This window comes from Vanellus vanellus, assembly GCF_965231255.1.
Source record: "Vanellus vanellus genome assembly, chromosome: 1".
NCBI lineage: Eukaryota > Metazoa > Chordata > Aves > Charadriiformes > Charadriidae > Vanellus > Vanellus vanellus.
Genome location: NC_138905.1, coordinates 148,667,211 through 148,685,635, shown reverse-complemented (window position 1 = coordinate 148,685,635; position 18,425 = coordinate 148,667,211). Strand labels below are relative to the sequence as shown.

The 18,425-nt window shown below is 35.5% G+C and overlaps 1 protein-coding gene across 1 annotated transcript in view; it reads left to right on the top strand.

Annotated features, from left to right (window-relative positions):
• The window catches only part of VWA3B (von Willebrand factor A domain containing 3B), a gene marked incomplete at its 5' end in the record, with an annotated part of 71,615 nt that overhangs the window by 28,020 nt on the left and 25,170 nt on the right, over window positions 1–18,425 (top strand). Inside the window, 10 exon segments of the mRNA XM_082497570.1 lie at window positions 353–491; window positions 1,908–2,039; window positions 5,125–5,223; window positions 7,394–7,573; window positions 9,050–9,177; window positions 10,716–10,894; window positions 11,530–11,667; window positions 13,424–13,463; window positions 13,584–13,740; window positions 18,078–18,196. Of these exon segments, the coding sequence (XP_082353696.1) occupies window positions 353–491; window positions 1,908–2,039; window positions 5,125–5,223; window positions 7,394–7,573; window positions 9,050–9,177; window positions 10,716–10,894; window positions 11,530–11,667; window positions 13,424–13,463; window positions 13,584–13,740; window positions 18,078–18,196 (1,311 nt within the window).

Sequence of the window (18,425 nt, the reverse complement as noted above, 5' to 3'; positions counted from 1 at the left end):
CTGGAGAACAGTTACAGGGGCAATAGTTATAGTTACTTCCTGATGGGATTTCCCTGCTCAAGCTACCTAATATTTGACTTTATAAAGGTACTGTATTGCTTTGTCTGTTTTGTCCGTCTCCAGATTCCTACTGAAATTAGAAAATAAAAATTTCTTTTGTTGTTATGTAGTGACAAAGGATTGGTTCAGCAAGGCCAATATACTGCTTTTGACAGTGAGTAGTAACAGGTGCTTAGGGAAAGAGAATAAGAAGTACAGAAGTGTTAAAAAGGACCTTCCTGTTAGATTCTGATATGCAAAGCTCCAAAGATCTCTCAGACTGGGTTTTGGTATTTTTTTTCCCCTCCCCCAGGATCAAGTGGCTCCAACAAGGAAGCAGAGGGCTCTTTGGGAATGTGTTTGAAGATGATATCTATATTCTTATTGATACATCCCAGTCTATGAAGGATAAGCTGCCACGGGTGAAGGAGAAAATATTTCAGCTCATACAGGTGTGACAAAGTGATGATTATGACGACTGAGGAGCATTTTAGAGGAGGCTGATCTTTTTGGTGTGGTTATTACTCTAGGTTTGTTTGGTAGTTGTTTTTTTTTAATGATTTTTAAATATAACAGCTTTATAAGAATATTTTGATTTTTCTTGATGTGCTCATTTTTCAGTTAAAATTTTATACTTTTTCCTCATTTCTACAAATATTTCAAAAAAATGGAGAAAATATTAGAAATTAAAAAATCTTAAGTAGTTCTTTCCCTCAAGCCACCTCCCTCTGAAAAAAAAAGAAAGGAAAAAAAAAGAAAAACCAAAAAAATTTATTCAATGAAACACTTTTTGGCGTCTTCATTTTTGTTTTTAAGCAGTGTTATCCTGTTCCACTGGCATGTTGTAATTTGTAATGTGTGTTCTAGACTCACTTTCATACCTTTACAATAGAGGGTATAGAACGTTTTTAACTTGCGTGCATCTTACAGTAACTCAGAACTTTGCAAAGGACTTGCAAAGTGCAGAAGTACCTCAAAAGCAGTGAGTACTGGAAGGCACACCTAAGACAGGATTTATCTCATCTAGTTTTAGAAATCTACAATGATGTCACCTAAGCTTACGTTAGTATTGGAGAGAAACGGGCACTGTTAAAACATGATTAATATTAATGTTTGTAGACCTGAGAGGAGTAACTAACAAAAATTCCATCAGTCTGGCATTGATAGCAATCATTATTAGGGCTAGAAAATGTAAAACTGTAACAGAAGTTTTTGAGCTAAGTGCACAAGTGATAGGACGTAGTATGATGTGTTCCTCTAGGCAGATCAGCACTAGAAAATGAGTAGATACTGTGCCAGGAGGTTTCACAGGCAGCTGCACAGAAATGGTGATGAAAGGGAGGCAAAGATTCCAGGCTCTGAAACTTTGTACTAGCTTGCACAAATCTTTCCCTCCTTATAACTTCTGTCCGAAAGCAACTTCAGCAAATTCTTAACTTAATTCTCTCTTGCTGTCCTAGTTCCCCTTGCCAGTTCTCTAAATTTGATTCTTGTTCTCCTCTAAATGATGTCTTACTTTGATTCTGATTTCAATTTCCTTTGGTCAGCAGTCATAATCTCTTCCTTATACCACTGTTCGTACCCGGTTTCATCTCTCTCTTGCTCTCCGAGACATTTGCTGTTAAGTAGTTTGAGAAATATGAGTAAATGGGGACTTAAATCGGGAAGTTCAAGTAATCTTAATAATTGCAGGCTATAATTGCCTCTGTGTATGTCTCTCTGTATACCATAACTGAATGTTATCATAATTTATTGTAACCATATGATCAACCGTATATTAATTAAAACTACTCCTACTAGTCAGTATTTCAGCATACAAGTATTCTTTCTTTTAACACTGAGTAAAATTCAGATGCTTTCTCTTGCAGGAACAACTGAGATGCAAGAAGAGATTTAACTTTGTGAAATTTAGTGCCCAAGCAGTGGCATGGCAAGAGAAACTTGCTGAAGTTAATGAGGAAAATTTGCAAGATGCTTGGCTTTGGATAAAAGGGCTTGAGGTAACGTGGAAACTAATTATCACAAAGCGTGTTTGTACAAAGTTATATTTGTGTCTTTCTGTATGGCTGGCTTATTTTTGGATTGACTAAGTATTTGACTTGAGTAAGCTGAAAATATAGATGATGTATAGACTTTAGTAGATCTGAGCAAAATGTATTATCTCTGTCAGGTATAGTAATCCTTTAACAGTGGACCTGTTTATAAGATCATATTCATTCAACTTGCAGCCTGCTATGTTTAGTCGCCACACTGCAAACGTTGGCCAATTTGATTTCTGTAGGAACCATGATAGTGCTCAGACCCTGTGTCTAAATTTGTCAGTCTTGCTGCAGGGATGCTGCATGGATGAGGGATGTCACTGGCAGTCTTACCGCTCAGAGGTGATACAGGAAACTGGTGCCAGCAAGCTGGAGGAGCATTTCTAATCCCTTTTGGTGCATAGATAGACAGCTGACTTTAGCCTTCATAGGAACATGAGAGCAACCATACTCAGACCAAATGTCTCTGTCTACCCAGTATTCTTTCTCTGACAGTGGCCAAAATCTGAGGATTTTTCCCTGAAACAGAGTAGAAATGCTTGTAGTCAGCCACCAGACTCTAACTGGCAGCTGATTTATGACCAGTTAATGTGGACAGCAATGTTATGAGCACAGGACTGAAAATCAGTCATACAAGAGGACAGATCTATCCCATTTTATGTTTTCTAACACAAAAAAAACATGTTTATATAATGAAAGTCCTCAGCATTTTGACAGCTGTACCTCAAACATAATCATGAAATTCCTGGGGATGAGGGAACTGTGGAAGCTACATAATACCTCTGAGTCTACAAATCAAGATGAATAACCTGGTGTTCTCAGAAAGTACTAACAGACAAACACATGGAGAAAAGGAAGTATTAGTGTAACCTCACTGAGTAGTTGGTGAATACTTATAACTGAGGTTAATAAACTTAATTTTATTGCCTTTCTTGAGACTTGAAAAAGTGGCTCTGTTTAAGCCATACACAGGGTACAGCATCATGCATGTTCAATAATACTTTGAACTACTATACTTTGATACCATCTTGAACATGCATTTGGGAGTGGCCTTTTTCATCATTTTTCATGAAGTTGCGAATCGTTGATTATAAATTTCCCTCTAAGTTCAGATCTAGACATCTGAAATGGTACAGAGAATGGTACAAGAACAGTCTACTTTTTTTCAGGGATGACATCTGCTGCTGACCTTTTAGTTTGTTTAAAGCTGTGCAGACGTAAGTCTGAGACCAGAAAGCTGCCTTTATAGTGAAGCTGAAATGAACAGAAGATTGCTCTGGAATATTAATCAGAGTAGATCCTTTGATCTCATTTTGTACACTTTGGTCCCAGGAGGCTGAGCTATAAACAGTAACTAACTGTTCCTTAAAAATCCTTTAGAGGTGATAACATTTAAAATTTTAGAGGTGATCGTGCCACGTAGCTGAAGCATGGTAACTTAGTTTAAACAGTGATAAAACCAGCGTCCATCTGAAATAGTAGCAACTGAGAAATCTAAAATTAACAGCTTTTATCATAAGGAATATAGCTATTTCCTTCACATCATCAGCATCCACAGTATTCTGCCATGATATAGTGGAAGAAGTTGTTTTGTCAGATCAAAACCATGTACCACTATTGAAAACAGCCAGGATGGCAAATTTACACGAGTGATGTGTGCCTAAAACTTTATAATGCTTACTAAAGCATTAGGAATATTAGATATACTTAACACAAAGAAAATGGCTCAGGCTAGTTATGTCTTGTGAGTGAGTACTGGTAAGGATTGTTTGTGGATGAGAAGATAGGATTGTAAAGCATCTGAACCATCTTGTTGCCTGGCCCATACATTCTTACACAGCTATACAGAGCCACTCTCAGAGTGTACCTCCTATTCCATTTTGCCTGATTTACTTTGCCCTTTCTAATACAACTGTTTTCTGGAGGGATGGACTGGAGCAAGTTTTACACAATTAACAGGACTGAAGAAATAATGGGATATCTTAACATATTTTGTGTGGGTCAATAATAGTGATTTACATCTACTGTAATGCATTATGTATGTGCATCCTGAGTCTCTTCTCATTTACACCACTGCAATCCTCACTGCCCTCCAGACTAGTATGCAGGGTGTTATACTAGCATAAAACAGACTCATACCTTTTCAGGGATTTTGCTTTGGCCCCATTGAAAGACTAGGACTAAGAGTTGATGAAATACTTTTCCATACTGATAAATCCTTACCTTTCCCTTAAATTTGGAAGGTTTTGTACACTGAAGTTTTGAAAGGTGGAAGTCTGAAGATGTAAAATGTAGTTTTTAGGTTCCCATAAGCCATGAAATGCATTTCGGTGAGTTTAGAGTTGCATTTAGTCTAAAAAGAAAGAAGACAGGTAATGATCACTATTTGTGAATGACACAGGAAAAGTGCTAGTATTACTCAAATATGAATTTTTAAAGGGCATAATATTGCTTTACTGTGTATGTTTTGTGGTTATAGCTAACTTCTGTGCTAAAAAATAAATGATGTTTACATTGATGTGCTGAGGGTGTAGATTGGAGATAGTCTGAAAAAAAATATTGTTCAGAAAACCACAAAGTCCTTTAGCTATTTTTGAGAAATAAACTTGTGCAACTCTTTTGTGGAGCTTTTGAATTATTGGGTTAAGTAAAATATATATTTCAAGGGAGTGTGATGAGTTTGCTATCAGGAGCAGCAGTGGGAAAATATAATCGAATATAACTTTTATCTCACTTCTTGCTATCTGTTTATAGTCTTTTAGTGATTGCTTTTGCTTCTACAGCTCCTATTTCTGTTGCCAGTATTTTTCTTATGTGTTTTTCCATAAGCACTGAATACCAATTTGGTACCAATTTATGCTACTTTGACACTTGATTTGATTTTTCTAGCTATTTGACATAATAAAACATTTTTACCATTTTATTACTCATTATGGTTCTGTAATATCCCTTGCATCAGTAAACTGTCATACGAATTTAAGAACAGCAGCAAAGAACTGTTAGTATTTATAGCTGTTTCTTTGTCTTTTTCTTTTTTGTTTCTTAGGTTGGAAGTTCCACGAATACACTCAAAGCTCTCCAGATTGCTTTTGCCGATACTGACTCTCAGGCTATTTATCTCTTGACTGATGGGAGACCCGACCAGGTATTTCTGAAATGAGAAAACAGAAAATGCAGTAATGTGGTGCTACAGTCATGGTGGCAGAAGGCTGAAGTATGAGATGAATATCATACCTCCAGAGCTGAGTCTCTTTGACTTTGTCATAATCTTGAAAAATTGTATCTGAGAAATGTGCAGTTTGTGAATGGGTTTTGATTAGACCTCTCCACCCACAGTCCAGTCTTTGGTACATGACATTTCTCATGAGTTATTTTAAGGATCTGGAAACTAAACATTAAAGCTGTATGCTAGTATCAAGGTTAGGATTTGTGTTAAATAAAATATCTCCCTAACTTAGTACAAATATCTCATGAATTAAAAATCAGAAAATAATGATGGCCCCATGATATGGTTAGATTTAAATATTAAAACCCTGCAATCTTGTGTGATGGCTTGAAAACCTAAAACGAAAATGATTGATAGCAAAGTAAAAAAAACCCAAGTTTGTGTTCAACAAAGAACACATCAAATATATAGGTATGTATCTTCCTACATTCTGTTGCAGAGCTTACACAAAGATTACCTCATGTCCGAGGAGTAAGGGCCCAATTATTAATTTACATTCTTTTCATATAAAGATGTTACCATTAATATTGTTCCATTAGGTCTCCGTATGATACTGAATTCTGTTTTTATCCTGCTGAGTCAAATTAGATCTCATGTAAGTGGAATTCTGGAGTAGCAGTGATCTGGAGTTACTTTAAGTTTAGCTTTAAGTGGATAATAAAATCAGAAGGGTTGTTACTGTGACTTAAAATGATGCCATTTCATGTTATACCACATTATATAACACCAACTACAAACTGGAAAAAAACCACTTGTTGATAAGATGTAACGATGCAGATTAGGTAGAATTGAGCTTTGAAGCTGTAATGCATGGTGAAAATTAGCTGGTATGCTGAGAATACTTTATTTGCCCTTGAAAATTTAGCTTGGTTGTGACTGCAGATATGCAGCAAAACTCTGACGTAGGTAGATAGCTGGGCTGAAGGGCACATAAAATTAATTACTGAAGCATATACAATAAATATAGGATTCAGAAAGCACCACAAACTTTCAGAAATAATTTCTGTACACCTTGATAAGGAAGAAAAATTCTAAAGGCTCACTTTTTGTTCTGTTTTTCTTGATAAAGGGAAAGTGGCCCACAAGGAAGGGTGGATTTATATGCTTTGAAGTAATTTGAATATCAAAATGTAAACCTGATTTCAGTCAGCAGATGAGAAACTTCAAATTATCTTTTAATGTTGTTTTTAATTTTAATTTTAATCTTAATGTTTTATAAAGACAAGCTGATATTGACTGTCACTCATTAAAACTCAATTTACAGCTGATCACAATCTTTGCATTTTCATATTTACTTTTGCTAGATAGGAGCATGTATTCATATTTTATTAAAGAATAATTTGGCTTAACATACACTTATTCGGATTCTTCATCTTAATATTTTTATTAATTTAGAAATTAATTAACACTTAATTTGTTTTTACCTAGTTAATAATGGTTTTTATGATTTATACTATACTTTTTAGATGAAAAAGAGGAAATGACCAAGATTGCTTTTAACTATTAAAGTGCAACAAACAACTATATTGAAAATATCAGCAGAAAGCTAAATTTATCAAGATTTATGACAGTATTCTGAACAACAAAGTGTTATAAGAAGTTAGAGAATTTCTTTCTTCTGGATCCTTCAAAATTTTTAGACACGGTAGATGTTATTTTCTCAGCCGCTATTTTGTTTTCTGGTATTGAATCAACTTATCATTGAACTAATTCAATACCAGAAAACAGTTATATACATCCAAAAATATTGAATTATATACATCCAGTGATACTAAACATCAATGTAGTAGTTTAATTTCCTAATATCCTTTAAGACTTCAGAAACAGAGAGTGCTGATTATATTATAATTTAGGTTTTATTTATTAGGGTATCCTGTGTCTTAATGCATTATCAGTGTTTCAAATTCAATTTAAAATTAGCTAATTTTATATAATTATGAAATAGCAGTCTACGTAAAATGTATGCTTTTAGTTGATCTATATCTATCGCTAAGCAACAGTATGACTGATTAGATTCTTACAAATTCTTCATATGTTGATAGATACATTTCTAGATGCCACATTTAACATACATTTTTTTTATTTTCAGCCCCCTCAAATAATTCTGGCTCAAGTCCAACATCATCGTAAAATTCCCATCCATACTGTATCCTTCAACTGTGATGATATAGAAGCTAATAAATTTTTACACAAACTGTCTACTGAAACAGGGGGACGGTTTCATTATTACAACATTTATTTGACTGATCCTGATGCTGCAGAGTTTATTGTTGCGAGTATTCAAAAATAAATGTGTCTGTTTCTTCATGCTATTGAAGGAACCACAGGACTCGCATTACCGTGAGTTCATATTACAATAGATTATTAAAAAAAGAGTGTTAATATTATCCAGATTTGAAGTGATGTGAAAGCAATGAGTGTGCCATTTTTTGTTTATTAAATTTTATTAGACCACAACAATAAAAGCCCAAATATCATGCAACATTCCTTTATACTGCTTCTGTTGCAAAACCGCCCACACTCCCCCCCCCAAAAAAACCACCCAACCCAAAAAACATATAGGTCAAATACAGGTCTGGAAGAAACGTGATTTCAGTTGTCTCAGAAGTAAGTTACTGTTTTAAATGAAACTATGGTTTGTATTCTGTTAATAAATGAGAGAATGCAGAGCTGAGTTTGAATGATGAGAGATCAGAGATGGGTTTGATGATTCTATGAATTTTGCTAGAAGTTTGCTTTACAATAGTCACTGGGGAGAGATCTATAATGCATAAAATGACTAGAAGAGCAGTGACCTATCAAGTGTGACTAAGCAGCTCAATCTAACAATCCCCAATAGGAATTTTCTGAATAGACTAACCGAAACACCCATTTAAATCATATTCTTGTTTTTAATTAAAGTTAGAAGTCAGTTAATTAGTTCCACAAATTTTAGAAATTAGGTAGTGGAACCAGGACTGAGGCAGTAGGAGGAAATTTAGAACTTTGCAGACACGGATCAGAAGGAAGATGTGAAAATACACCAGCTCTTGAAAGATATCAGAGAGTGTACTGGGCAATTTTGGTGATTCTGCTGATGTGGACTGTGTGACACTGCATATGTTGGAAAGATGAGGGACAGAGTCTGTGTTGTCCATCTCCAGACTTCTGGCCCTGTGGGAGTTGTAAAGGGATGATCGTTGGAATTTTCTTCCTGTTTCCTCCTGTAGTCCAAATGATTCCCAGTCAGTTCCAATATTTACTTGAAGAGTATGGTTTTTACTTCATGTTTTTCTGGGACACTATGTGATACAGCTGTAATCTGTAGAATGACAGGGCAACAGTTGTCATGTACATATCTTGTATTTTATCTGTTTGCTTATTTATTTGCTTACTTGCTGGGAATGAGGGGAGCTACTAACCTCATTACATTATTCAGAAATATGGCTGTTTGTATCTCAAGCAGTAACTGGCTTTTTAAGGAATGCTTGTCATTTTCCTAAAAAGGAAGAATAATTTGAAAGGCTGTATTGCCAAGCACATTTTAATCTTGTTTTCTATAAACTTGTTCATACATATAGAAAGTGAACAAAATAAACTTTGATTTACGAAACAGAGAGACTAAATGAAAAAGTACATAAAATTATGCAGCTGTCCTAATCGAGTCATTATTCAGAATTATTATCAGAGCTTGCATAGTTTCAGTTCAGAAATGAAACATGTTTAGGAGTAATTGTAAGAAAACATTTTATTTTCTTTTTGTTAGAGTGAAGACATAAATCTTTTGAAAAGAGAGATTGAACAAGGAGAGAGAGACCTAGAGACTGTAAAGACCTTTCATGCTGAATGTCTGATGATGGATTGTTATAATGGAGAAAATGATCCAGAGAATAAGTATGTCCTCATACTGCTATTATGTTAATAAGAGCTAGGAGCTATCAGTTACATTGCTCCTTTTTCATTGTCTTGCATTTTTAACCTCTGGCATTCTCCTCTTTTAAAAAGAAAGATTGTTGGTTTTGTTTTGTTTATGGTTTTGTTTGTTTGTTTGTTTGTTTGTTTTAAACCAGTTAAAGTAATGGAAAAGGAAAATCTGGAAAAAAACACCAATACTGTGATACCTGAAACAAAACGATCTCAAATATATCAATAGTCTCAAATTATTGGGAGTAAAGCAAAGAGGTGAAAATATTTTTCTGTCTCCAGCACGTGATAAAGTTGGTCCCTCTGACCTAGAGAATTCACAAAAAATTATTGTGCTACTGGTAGAGCTGACTTGGTACTTCATGACTAAATTGCTACTCATTGGGATATGCTGATTGAAACATGAATTACAATGAAATACAAATGTATTTGTTTAAAAGATGGCAAACATCATAAATGAAATTCAGCTTACTTCTTTCACTTTTTCATTTTTGATTTTACAATGTGTGTCTGTATGTTCATGCCATATTTATCCTTTCTTTTTATCAAAAGATAAGTAATCTCATCATTAAAAATAGTTTTGTGTTCAGCATCAGTTGAAAAACATGCTGAAAATCTCATGGTGCCAAGAATGACTGTTCAAAAAGAGGTCCATCCATGGCACACTGGAGGCAGACTGGTGAGCCACTGTGGAAAAGTTTTTTGCATGTCTGAATATACTGAGTTTCTGTTTGGGGAACAAACAGAAAAAAACAGTAGCTTCAAACATGACGTTACTTCTAATCTCTACAAGAGCACAGCTTTAGTGAAAAAATAGCATGCTTGGTGCCTTATTTATCTGTGCAGGAATAGTACAAAAGCAAAAAAAAAAAAAATTTAAAAAAAACAATCAGGTTTTTAAGTCAGAAATCTATTAAAAACAGTAAGTTGAAATAAAGGTATTAAAAATAAAGTAAAATAAAACTGGAGAGTGCTGTGGAATGATTGCATGTGTATGGAGGGGCAGGTAGGATGTCCAATATAAAAACGTAGATGAGTGTTTATTTCAGAATTTGCAATTTTTTTCTTTTTATTAATGCTGGGACATAAGCATATATATGTGTGTATATATGTCCATATATATATGCATATATATATGTGTGTATGTTGGCTATTTTCATTGCTGATGGTAGTTTTACTCTTTTCCCCAGGATTCACAGCAGCTATTACAGAACATTCTGACCTTATTAAAAATATACAAGGGTGTTGCCTTAAAAGTAATGAACGTCTTTTAAATAGACAAAGAATCAACTTTTAAATAGTTTAAAAACCTGAGAATAGTTGAACCTCCTTTGAACTTCCCTTTGAAATGCAGACAGGGATAATAGAGACAATATTTTGCACTGTTGGAAGCATTTGAAATGAGCATTTAAATTACCAAAAGACTTCAGCTTAGTGTTTTTCTTTTAAACCAGTGATATATGTTTGAGGTGATTTCTTGCTTGCTTCTTCTTTTTGTCACTTACAAGCCGTAATCACAAGCAGACACATACTGTGTCTTCTGTAGCCGAAGACATTGAAGAGCTGAGTACTACTCTCCGCAGCAGGCCATGCTGTGCTTCAGAAGAGCCAGCACTGACACCACATCAGCAAACCTGGCAAACCACTGCTGACAGTCCAGCCCGACGGAAGAAAGCATTATATGCAGGTAAGACTAAAATGAACTGCAGTTGTTAGCAGAATTTACTCACTAACTTGAAAAGATTCTTTTAAAAATAGCAAGAAGCATCCCTCATTGTAGGAACAAATGAAGCCTTTGGTGATTTAAATAGTTATCTTTCTGAAATTATAACTAACTTCTCTCCATTTTTATTTACAGCCATCTTAATTATTTGACCCAAACAGACAAATGAAAAATTAACCATTTTGACAGAATGTTTTGAAAGCTCTGTAAACAGTTTTTTAACAGTAGATATTAAACCCTAATCTCTTTTTTATTCTAGATAAGTACATCATTGACAAGAATGGAGAGATCTGTCTTTCACTAGTTACAGCATTACTTACACTAATATTTCTCTTTACTACACCTGTAACACTATGTTTCTCTTTGAAGTATCCTTTGCATGCAGTCCAAAACCAAGTTTACCCAGCTGATGTAGAAGTCGTCTTCATCCTTGGGAAAGTAGAAAGTACAAGTCAGTACTGAAGTAATTTCGTATCTGAGGTCTTGTGTAGGCAGTCCCTTAAAAATTGGGACTGGACACCAAAGAGGAACTCATAAATCCCAGGCATTACTTGAGCAGTAAGATAGCTCTTCCTTTCTTTCCCTTTCAACACCTATAGAACAAACAAAGACGAGTCTGCTGCGAATCCTGAGCCATAGCATGAAATCTAGGGAAGAAAGCCCAGAGGAAGGAATATCTCCTGGAAAGAAGAGTTTTTCTGTCAAAAAGAATGTGAAATGTACAACCGTTTTCAAAGGCAAGTTGACTGATCAGGAAGTTCTGGGTGGGGCAGATGATAACATCTGTCTTGCTACATTTGTAACTAATGGAACCTCATTTGAGACAAAACTGCAGACCTGCAGTAAAAAGGACTGGGACGAAGCAGAGAGCTGGACACTTGGGAGGGTATTGTAACGGGGTCCTCACAGCTGCAGCCAGATTCCTGCCAGTGCCCAAACTATTCAGTTTACAATAGCTTAGTTATGTCCACAGTATGTGGCGGCTGTGATACAGCTATACCATAGACTGCTGAAAGGATATCACGGTTGCTTCTTATCAACAGTATAAAAAGATCTTGAGAATCTTGTTATACAGTAATAGATTGTTGTGATACAGTAATTTGTAGTTATGTTCAATGTTGAGGTTAAAGCTGGGAGTAGTGGTTCTAATCTGTGGTATCAATGTAAAGGGAGGTTGCACTTTATTGAAATGCTTAGACTTGGAAAAAACATACTCTCCAGGGCAGACACATATTTCTAAAAAGTATTTCCAATGGGGCTTGTATATATATCCAGATAGTTTTCATTTTCCTTAGTAATTCATGCAACTCTGAACTTTATGATCACAGAATCACAGAATTTTCAGAGTTGGAAGGGACCTCTAGAGATCATCTAGTCCAACTCCCCTGCTAAAGCAGGATTGCCCAGAGCACATTACTCAGGACTGCATCCAGGCGGGTCTTGAAAATCTCCAGAGAAGGGGACTCCACAACCTCCCTGGGCAGCCTGTTCCAGTGCTCTGTCACCCTCACCGTAAAGAAGTTTTTCCGTCTATTTGAACAGAACTTCCTGTGTTCTAACTTGTGCCCGTTACCCCTCATCCTGTTACTTGGAACCATTGAAAAGAGCCTGGCTCCATCCTCCTTCAACCCACCCTTTAGATACTTGTATGCCATAATAAGGTCTCCCCTCAGCCTTCTCTTCTCCAGGCTAAAGAGTCCCAGCTCTCTCAGCCTTTCCTCATAAGGGAGATGCTCCAAGCCCTTAATCATCTTAGTTGCCCTTTGCTGGACTCACTCCAGCAGTTCCCTGTCCCTCTTGAACTGGGGAGCCCAAAACTGGATGCAGTATTCCAGTTGTGGCCTCACCAGTGCCGAGTAGAGGGGGAGAATGACCTCCCTCGACCTACTGGCCACACTCTTCCCTATGCAGCCCAGGATTCCATTGGCCTTTTTGGCAACATTGGCCTTTTAGAACAACATAGGTCCTCTATGTTGTTCTAAAATGTCATCTATGATACTTAAAGATGTTTGACTTTTTTTATATTTCAGTGCCTTATTTTTAGTTCTCTATATATGCTTTATACAAATTTTTGTAGTGCTATACCTTAAATTAGCCACTCCTGGCCATCTCATTGGTGGTAGTACTTGGTGTCACATCTTGAATTGGGGAATAAACTGGTTAATCTTTCTTTTTGGGTAATAAAAAATAAATAGATACAAAGTTCAATTTAAAAAAAAAATTATTCTCCACCTATTTTATAAATTTCCTTATTGATTAACTAGGGCTCATGAAGCATATAGTAACACTGTTACTATTGATCAAGCACCACGAAACGCAGAAAACATAAGTCTTATTGATTAATTTAGCAACTGAAATAGACATTATTGTGTAGTCTTTGTGACACTGCTAGTAGGCTCATAAAAAAAGATGCTGTTATATGTCAGCTTATTAATGTATACTTTTGTGTACACAAAACCTGTGAAATAATGAAATGCAAATATTTTATCTTAGATCTGAAAATGCAGAAAGCTGTGAAAAGGACATCTAAAAGGTATGTGTGTGCATATATCAATATGTCACAAAAATTATAGTTTATATTTTTCTTCAGTAATTTCAAACTTCTCAAATGTATTTCTGCCTTGTGCTACATCTTACAGTCTCTTTTTTCTAGTTCTCTAGATATGTCTTCAGCTCTTTGGTTAAAGACTCATGGCTTGGTTGCTAGGGGGCTCACCATCATGGATGCCTTAGCTCCTACAGCTGTCCCTCGTGGTGCCAAATATATCCCAGTTCTGGACAAGCACGTAGTTTCTAAAGTATTTGATGAGGTAAAACTCTTACGCTATTTCAAAGCAAACATAAAACTTGGTATTGTTTTCAAAAGGATTGTTTTGTTCATTTCTATAAATGTCATAATTGCATTTTCTAGTGTTCGTTGTAGATGGTTGATGTGCACTAAATGTATAATAGATACCTGAATGTTCATTCATGCATCAGTAAGAAGATAAAACTGATAGTTAATAGTATTTCTTGCAGACTTTACCCTTAAGTTTTTGAGCTATATATTTTTCTTTCATGGTTACCAGCTGATGGCAGTGTGCAGCCATCAGGTGTTCAGCAATCTCATGAGCACCACAGCCTCTGGTGATAAGTATTAATTCACTGAAGTATGTACTTTAGGTCCGTAAAGTCACTCGGAAAACTGTGCAGGTGCACAGTTTGTGCATTTGTGCATTCTTAAGGTTTACATGGGTCTGCTAAGATCTTTTGAAAAGTATTGGAATTCAGCAATTAAAATTTAATTCTGATAGGTGTAGACAATTGTGAGATTCTGGAGGTGCAAAATTCGTGATGGATTGTGTATCATGAAGCTCTAATTGCCATTCCATTTAAAAGAAATCCATTTTGTGGCAAGTTGCTCTAATTCTTGTGTGATGCATCCTATGAAAGTCCTATGAATATGTTGCAGCTCATTTTAACTAATAAAAACTATTTTGTTAAACAATACTCAAAGTAAAAGCAAACCAGCATCTGTTTAAATAATAAGGGGTAAGCAAGGATTTTGGAATAAGATGTGATATACACCTAAGTAAAATATTTGTTACAAATGTACACGTTTGTACATTTTAAAGCTTTCATGTTTGTTTTTTAAATTTAGGAATGGGAATTTTTGCTATAGCATGCAGACTGTGGAAGCAAAACCAGATCCTCTGTTTTAGTAGAAGCAAGTCAAACCAAAGATCTTTAAGGACTTTTTTTAAGTGTGATATTTTTGTATGCTATAAAAAGATGGCCTTTAATATCAAAAGTGTTAAAATTTGTACGTTTTAACCTTTCAGATGTAAAACAGTACTTAAAAAAAAAAACCAACCAGATATTCAATGATTACTAAACTGTATGAAACAATCTAAGTGAAATGTCAAAGAAAAGACATTGTGACTTTCACATAACTCTTATGACCGATTTCTAAGCAGTCACTTCTTTTCCCATCTTCGTCTGAATACACCTGCTAAGTAGAGCTCTTTCTGCCATGTTTCTAAATGAAGACTCCTTCAAATCCTTTCCAGAAAATCCTGAGCTGAATTTGAACTGCTATTTGCAAAAACAGTAGTCTGTAAAACATAATGGTCTTTAAAAATAGTCAAAGCTATAATTCAGCAAGTGCTACAGGTAATTTTTAATGATAGTTCATGGGAGCTTAGGGTAGCCTATTTCAGGGCTGAAATAGTTCAGTGTTTTTAGAATGAACAGCTGCTGTACCGAATCTATACAGGGATCCATGGGCTTTCTTTAGATTCAGGGATATAAACACAAAATTATATATAATTTTTACCACTTTTTTTGTACCTGCTAATCCCCATTAGTTGTATGGAGACACTCAGTTTCTCAGGCAGTGGAAAATTAGTGTTCTATGTGTACAGGCATGAATTTTTCTGGATCTGAAGCAGCGCATAGAAAGGAAAAAGAAGGTTGGGGGTTGCACATGAGGTGGAACTAGTAGAATTATGAGCTATGGAACCCGTTCTCCCTCAAGTCTCATGCCAGCATATCACGGAAAAGCAGAAAATAGTTTCTGGGACTAGACACAGAGTTTGAATAGGAAACATTAACAAATTGATTAAGAATCTTGATTATTCCAGTTCTTCAGAAGACTTCATTAAAGATAATAAACATACAGACATTTTTCCATTCTTCCTTCTGAGATTTTAGTTTTCTTATTGCGGAGTGCAGAAAGCCTTGTTTGCTTCTCTGGGGGTAGTATAATTTTTATTTTCGGTCTTTGCTAGCAGTGGTGATGGAGTAACTATAAGCAGTTTTCTCACCTTGGAGATGCAGCAAGCAAAAGGTTTCCATGACAACTGTTCCTTAACAATAGGCTGACCTGTTGATTTCAGTTGTATGTGACCTGTCAGTTTCATCTGAGTTATTTCAAAGAGGTTAATTCATTAAACTACCCATTAGATTCATATCCAGAAAAAAAATAAAAATGGTTTGGGGGCTTGTCTAAATTATGCTGTGGTAGTTCTGGAGCAAACCTTCCCATAGAACCATCTCAGTATCTGTTGCAGATTGTGGCATCTTAAGTACAGCTTTGCAAGTCATGGAGTTTTGACTCAATGCTTTGCTCAGAAGAATCAAGCTCAGATTCAGCCAACCAAAACATCTTGTTAGGTCTAAAATAAGAAAGATTTTTCTAGGGTTATTTTGCTTTGATTTTGTCTTTAAAAATTTGAAATTTTGGTTTTGAAATAAAAGCCATTTTGAAACAAGTGAATTCTTGTGATATGAAAGTATTAAGTATTTAATTTAGAAAAATGACAAAACATTTTGGCACTAAAAAAGCTTCCTTGTGATTTCTGTCAGCTGAATCTGTCAAATTTCTCTTGACTTTGTGAGCAGTTTTTATTGCTCTCAAACTATGCATAATATTTCAAGTTTTCTGTTTGCTAAGAACACATTATGTTCTGGTTTTATTCTTCAATGCTGTAATAATGTATTTATGTTTGTCTGCCCCTCATATTCTATTCAAAGTGTTTTATGAACTGTATTAAATATTAATTTTTCAAATGATGCTGTTTGCACTGGGATTTTGTAATGAAATGTAGGAGAAGGCTTCTACATGGTGAAGCACTGCTGAACTTTTATAAACTTGGTTTGAATAACATAGTTGACAACAATCATGGCAGTATGGAGCTCGAAGACGGGTACTCTCAGTTCCTTGCCTTTCAGCTTTCAAACCCCACCTGGAAATGATAGGTAGCCAGATTTCATGGCTCACAATTCTGGGCAGAGATTTACCTCATCTGTCTCTGGCAAGACACTACGCTGACATGTTCCCATTAACTTTAGCTTCTAAGTGATCTTAACATTAATTTAGTATGCGGAGCTTTGATGTCGTCTGGCATTGATGTAGCACGTATTTATTAATCAGAGAGAAGACATCCTCAGAAAGAGAGGGGAATATAAAGTCATACCACTGCTCCTGAAAAAATGGTCATACAGCAGTAATTTGGAATCCAGCTAGGCTGTTATGTTTCAAACATAAATAAAACATCACTGAAAAATGCTCTCAATTAAGGAAGTCTTTTTATTGTTTTATTTTCTAATTGTTTGCCTTTTACCCTCAACAAGAGGTTTAGTTTTATTTAAATTGAACCTCGTCCATCTTTTCGTCATCTATATCCTGATCTCAGACAGGCACTTGGAGAAGCTTCCCACTCAACCACATGTACTGAAGACAGTTTTGGGGAGAGTAGCATTCTCTGTCTTCTCCATTTCTTTGATTTTTTCTGTTTATAATCATCATCAGGACATTGATATATAAAATAGCTTTTCTTATATGAACTGCTGAGTAATTTAAGAGGCTGAATGATGGTGGGACTTTGGACTGAGAGATGGGAAGGAATCTTTCCTTCCCTCTGTCATTCTTTTCTACCCTTTTCTCTGCCTCTAGAAGATCTACTTGTAAGTGTATGACTTTCTATTTTATAATGAAGTTGACTTATGTAGATGCTGTATTGTGAGATTTGAAAGGCATTGAAGTTCCTGATTCTCACCAACCAGGTTAGGTTCCTAAGCATTATTGTGGTCAATTAAGACTAGTTTCAGTGAGCAATATCACCCTTGTTCACTCTTTGGTGATCAGTGTGATGGTGAAAAATGTCTCTCTTCGCCTTTAGTACTCTACTTCCTTAGAAAATATGGTCCTCCAGAATAAGAGTATTAAATACACTTAAATAAGTAACTATCCCACCTGTATGCTAGAATGAGATGCTAGTAAGTATAGGAGAATGTTGGTTTAAAGCAATACAGTCTGGAATATGGCCGTGATCTAGGCATGCTTGCTTCCCTTCTGACCTACCCTTGCATTATTAGAGTGACTTTTTTGACAGTATTGATTTAGTTAGAATTAACCAGTAGTTAGGAATGTTAATTTGCAACTTCTGCATAACTTCTGTATAATTTCAGAAGATTTTATTAACAGACTGAAAACTATGTCTTAATTCTAACATTTCTTTGGGGTGCTCAGATCTTTCTTTCTGCATCTTTCCAGTGTTCCTTCTGCCTATTCTGATTCTTGGACTTGGACTCATGGGCATTCAGTTATGCTAGTGGAGAAAAAGTTGTATGCTAAGTGAAATCTTTGTCTTTTATTGTATAATAGATGTTACCATTGGCCCACGTTAGCAATGACAAGAAATGGCTCACACTAGTTAATCCTCAGGCAGTGAATCTTGATGCCTATAAGGAGAAGCTGGAACAAGCAATTAGATCCTATGAAAGGTAAGTCTACTTATCAGAAATTTATCATCTTTGCAGTCTAATTTCGGATTTTTTCTTATGTAGTGGGTATTACCTTACACATGCTTTGCTCAATGCTGGTAATTCTGCATACTTTAATTAACACACTTTAATCAACACACTTTAATCCACCATCAACCTATAGGAGAAATGTTTATTTTCCTCAAAAAAACCAGATAATAGGCAAGGAATAATAAATAACATGTTGCTC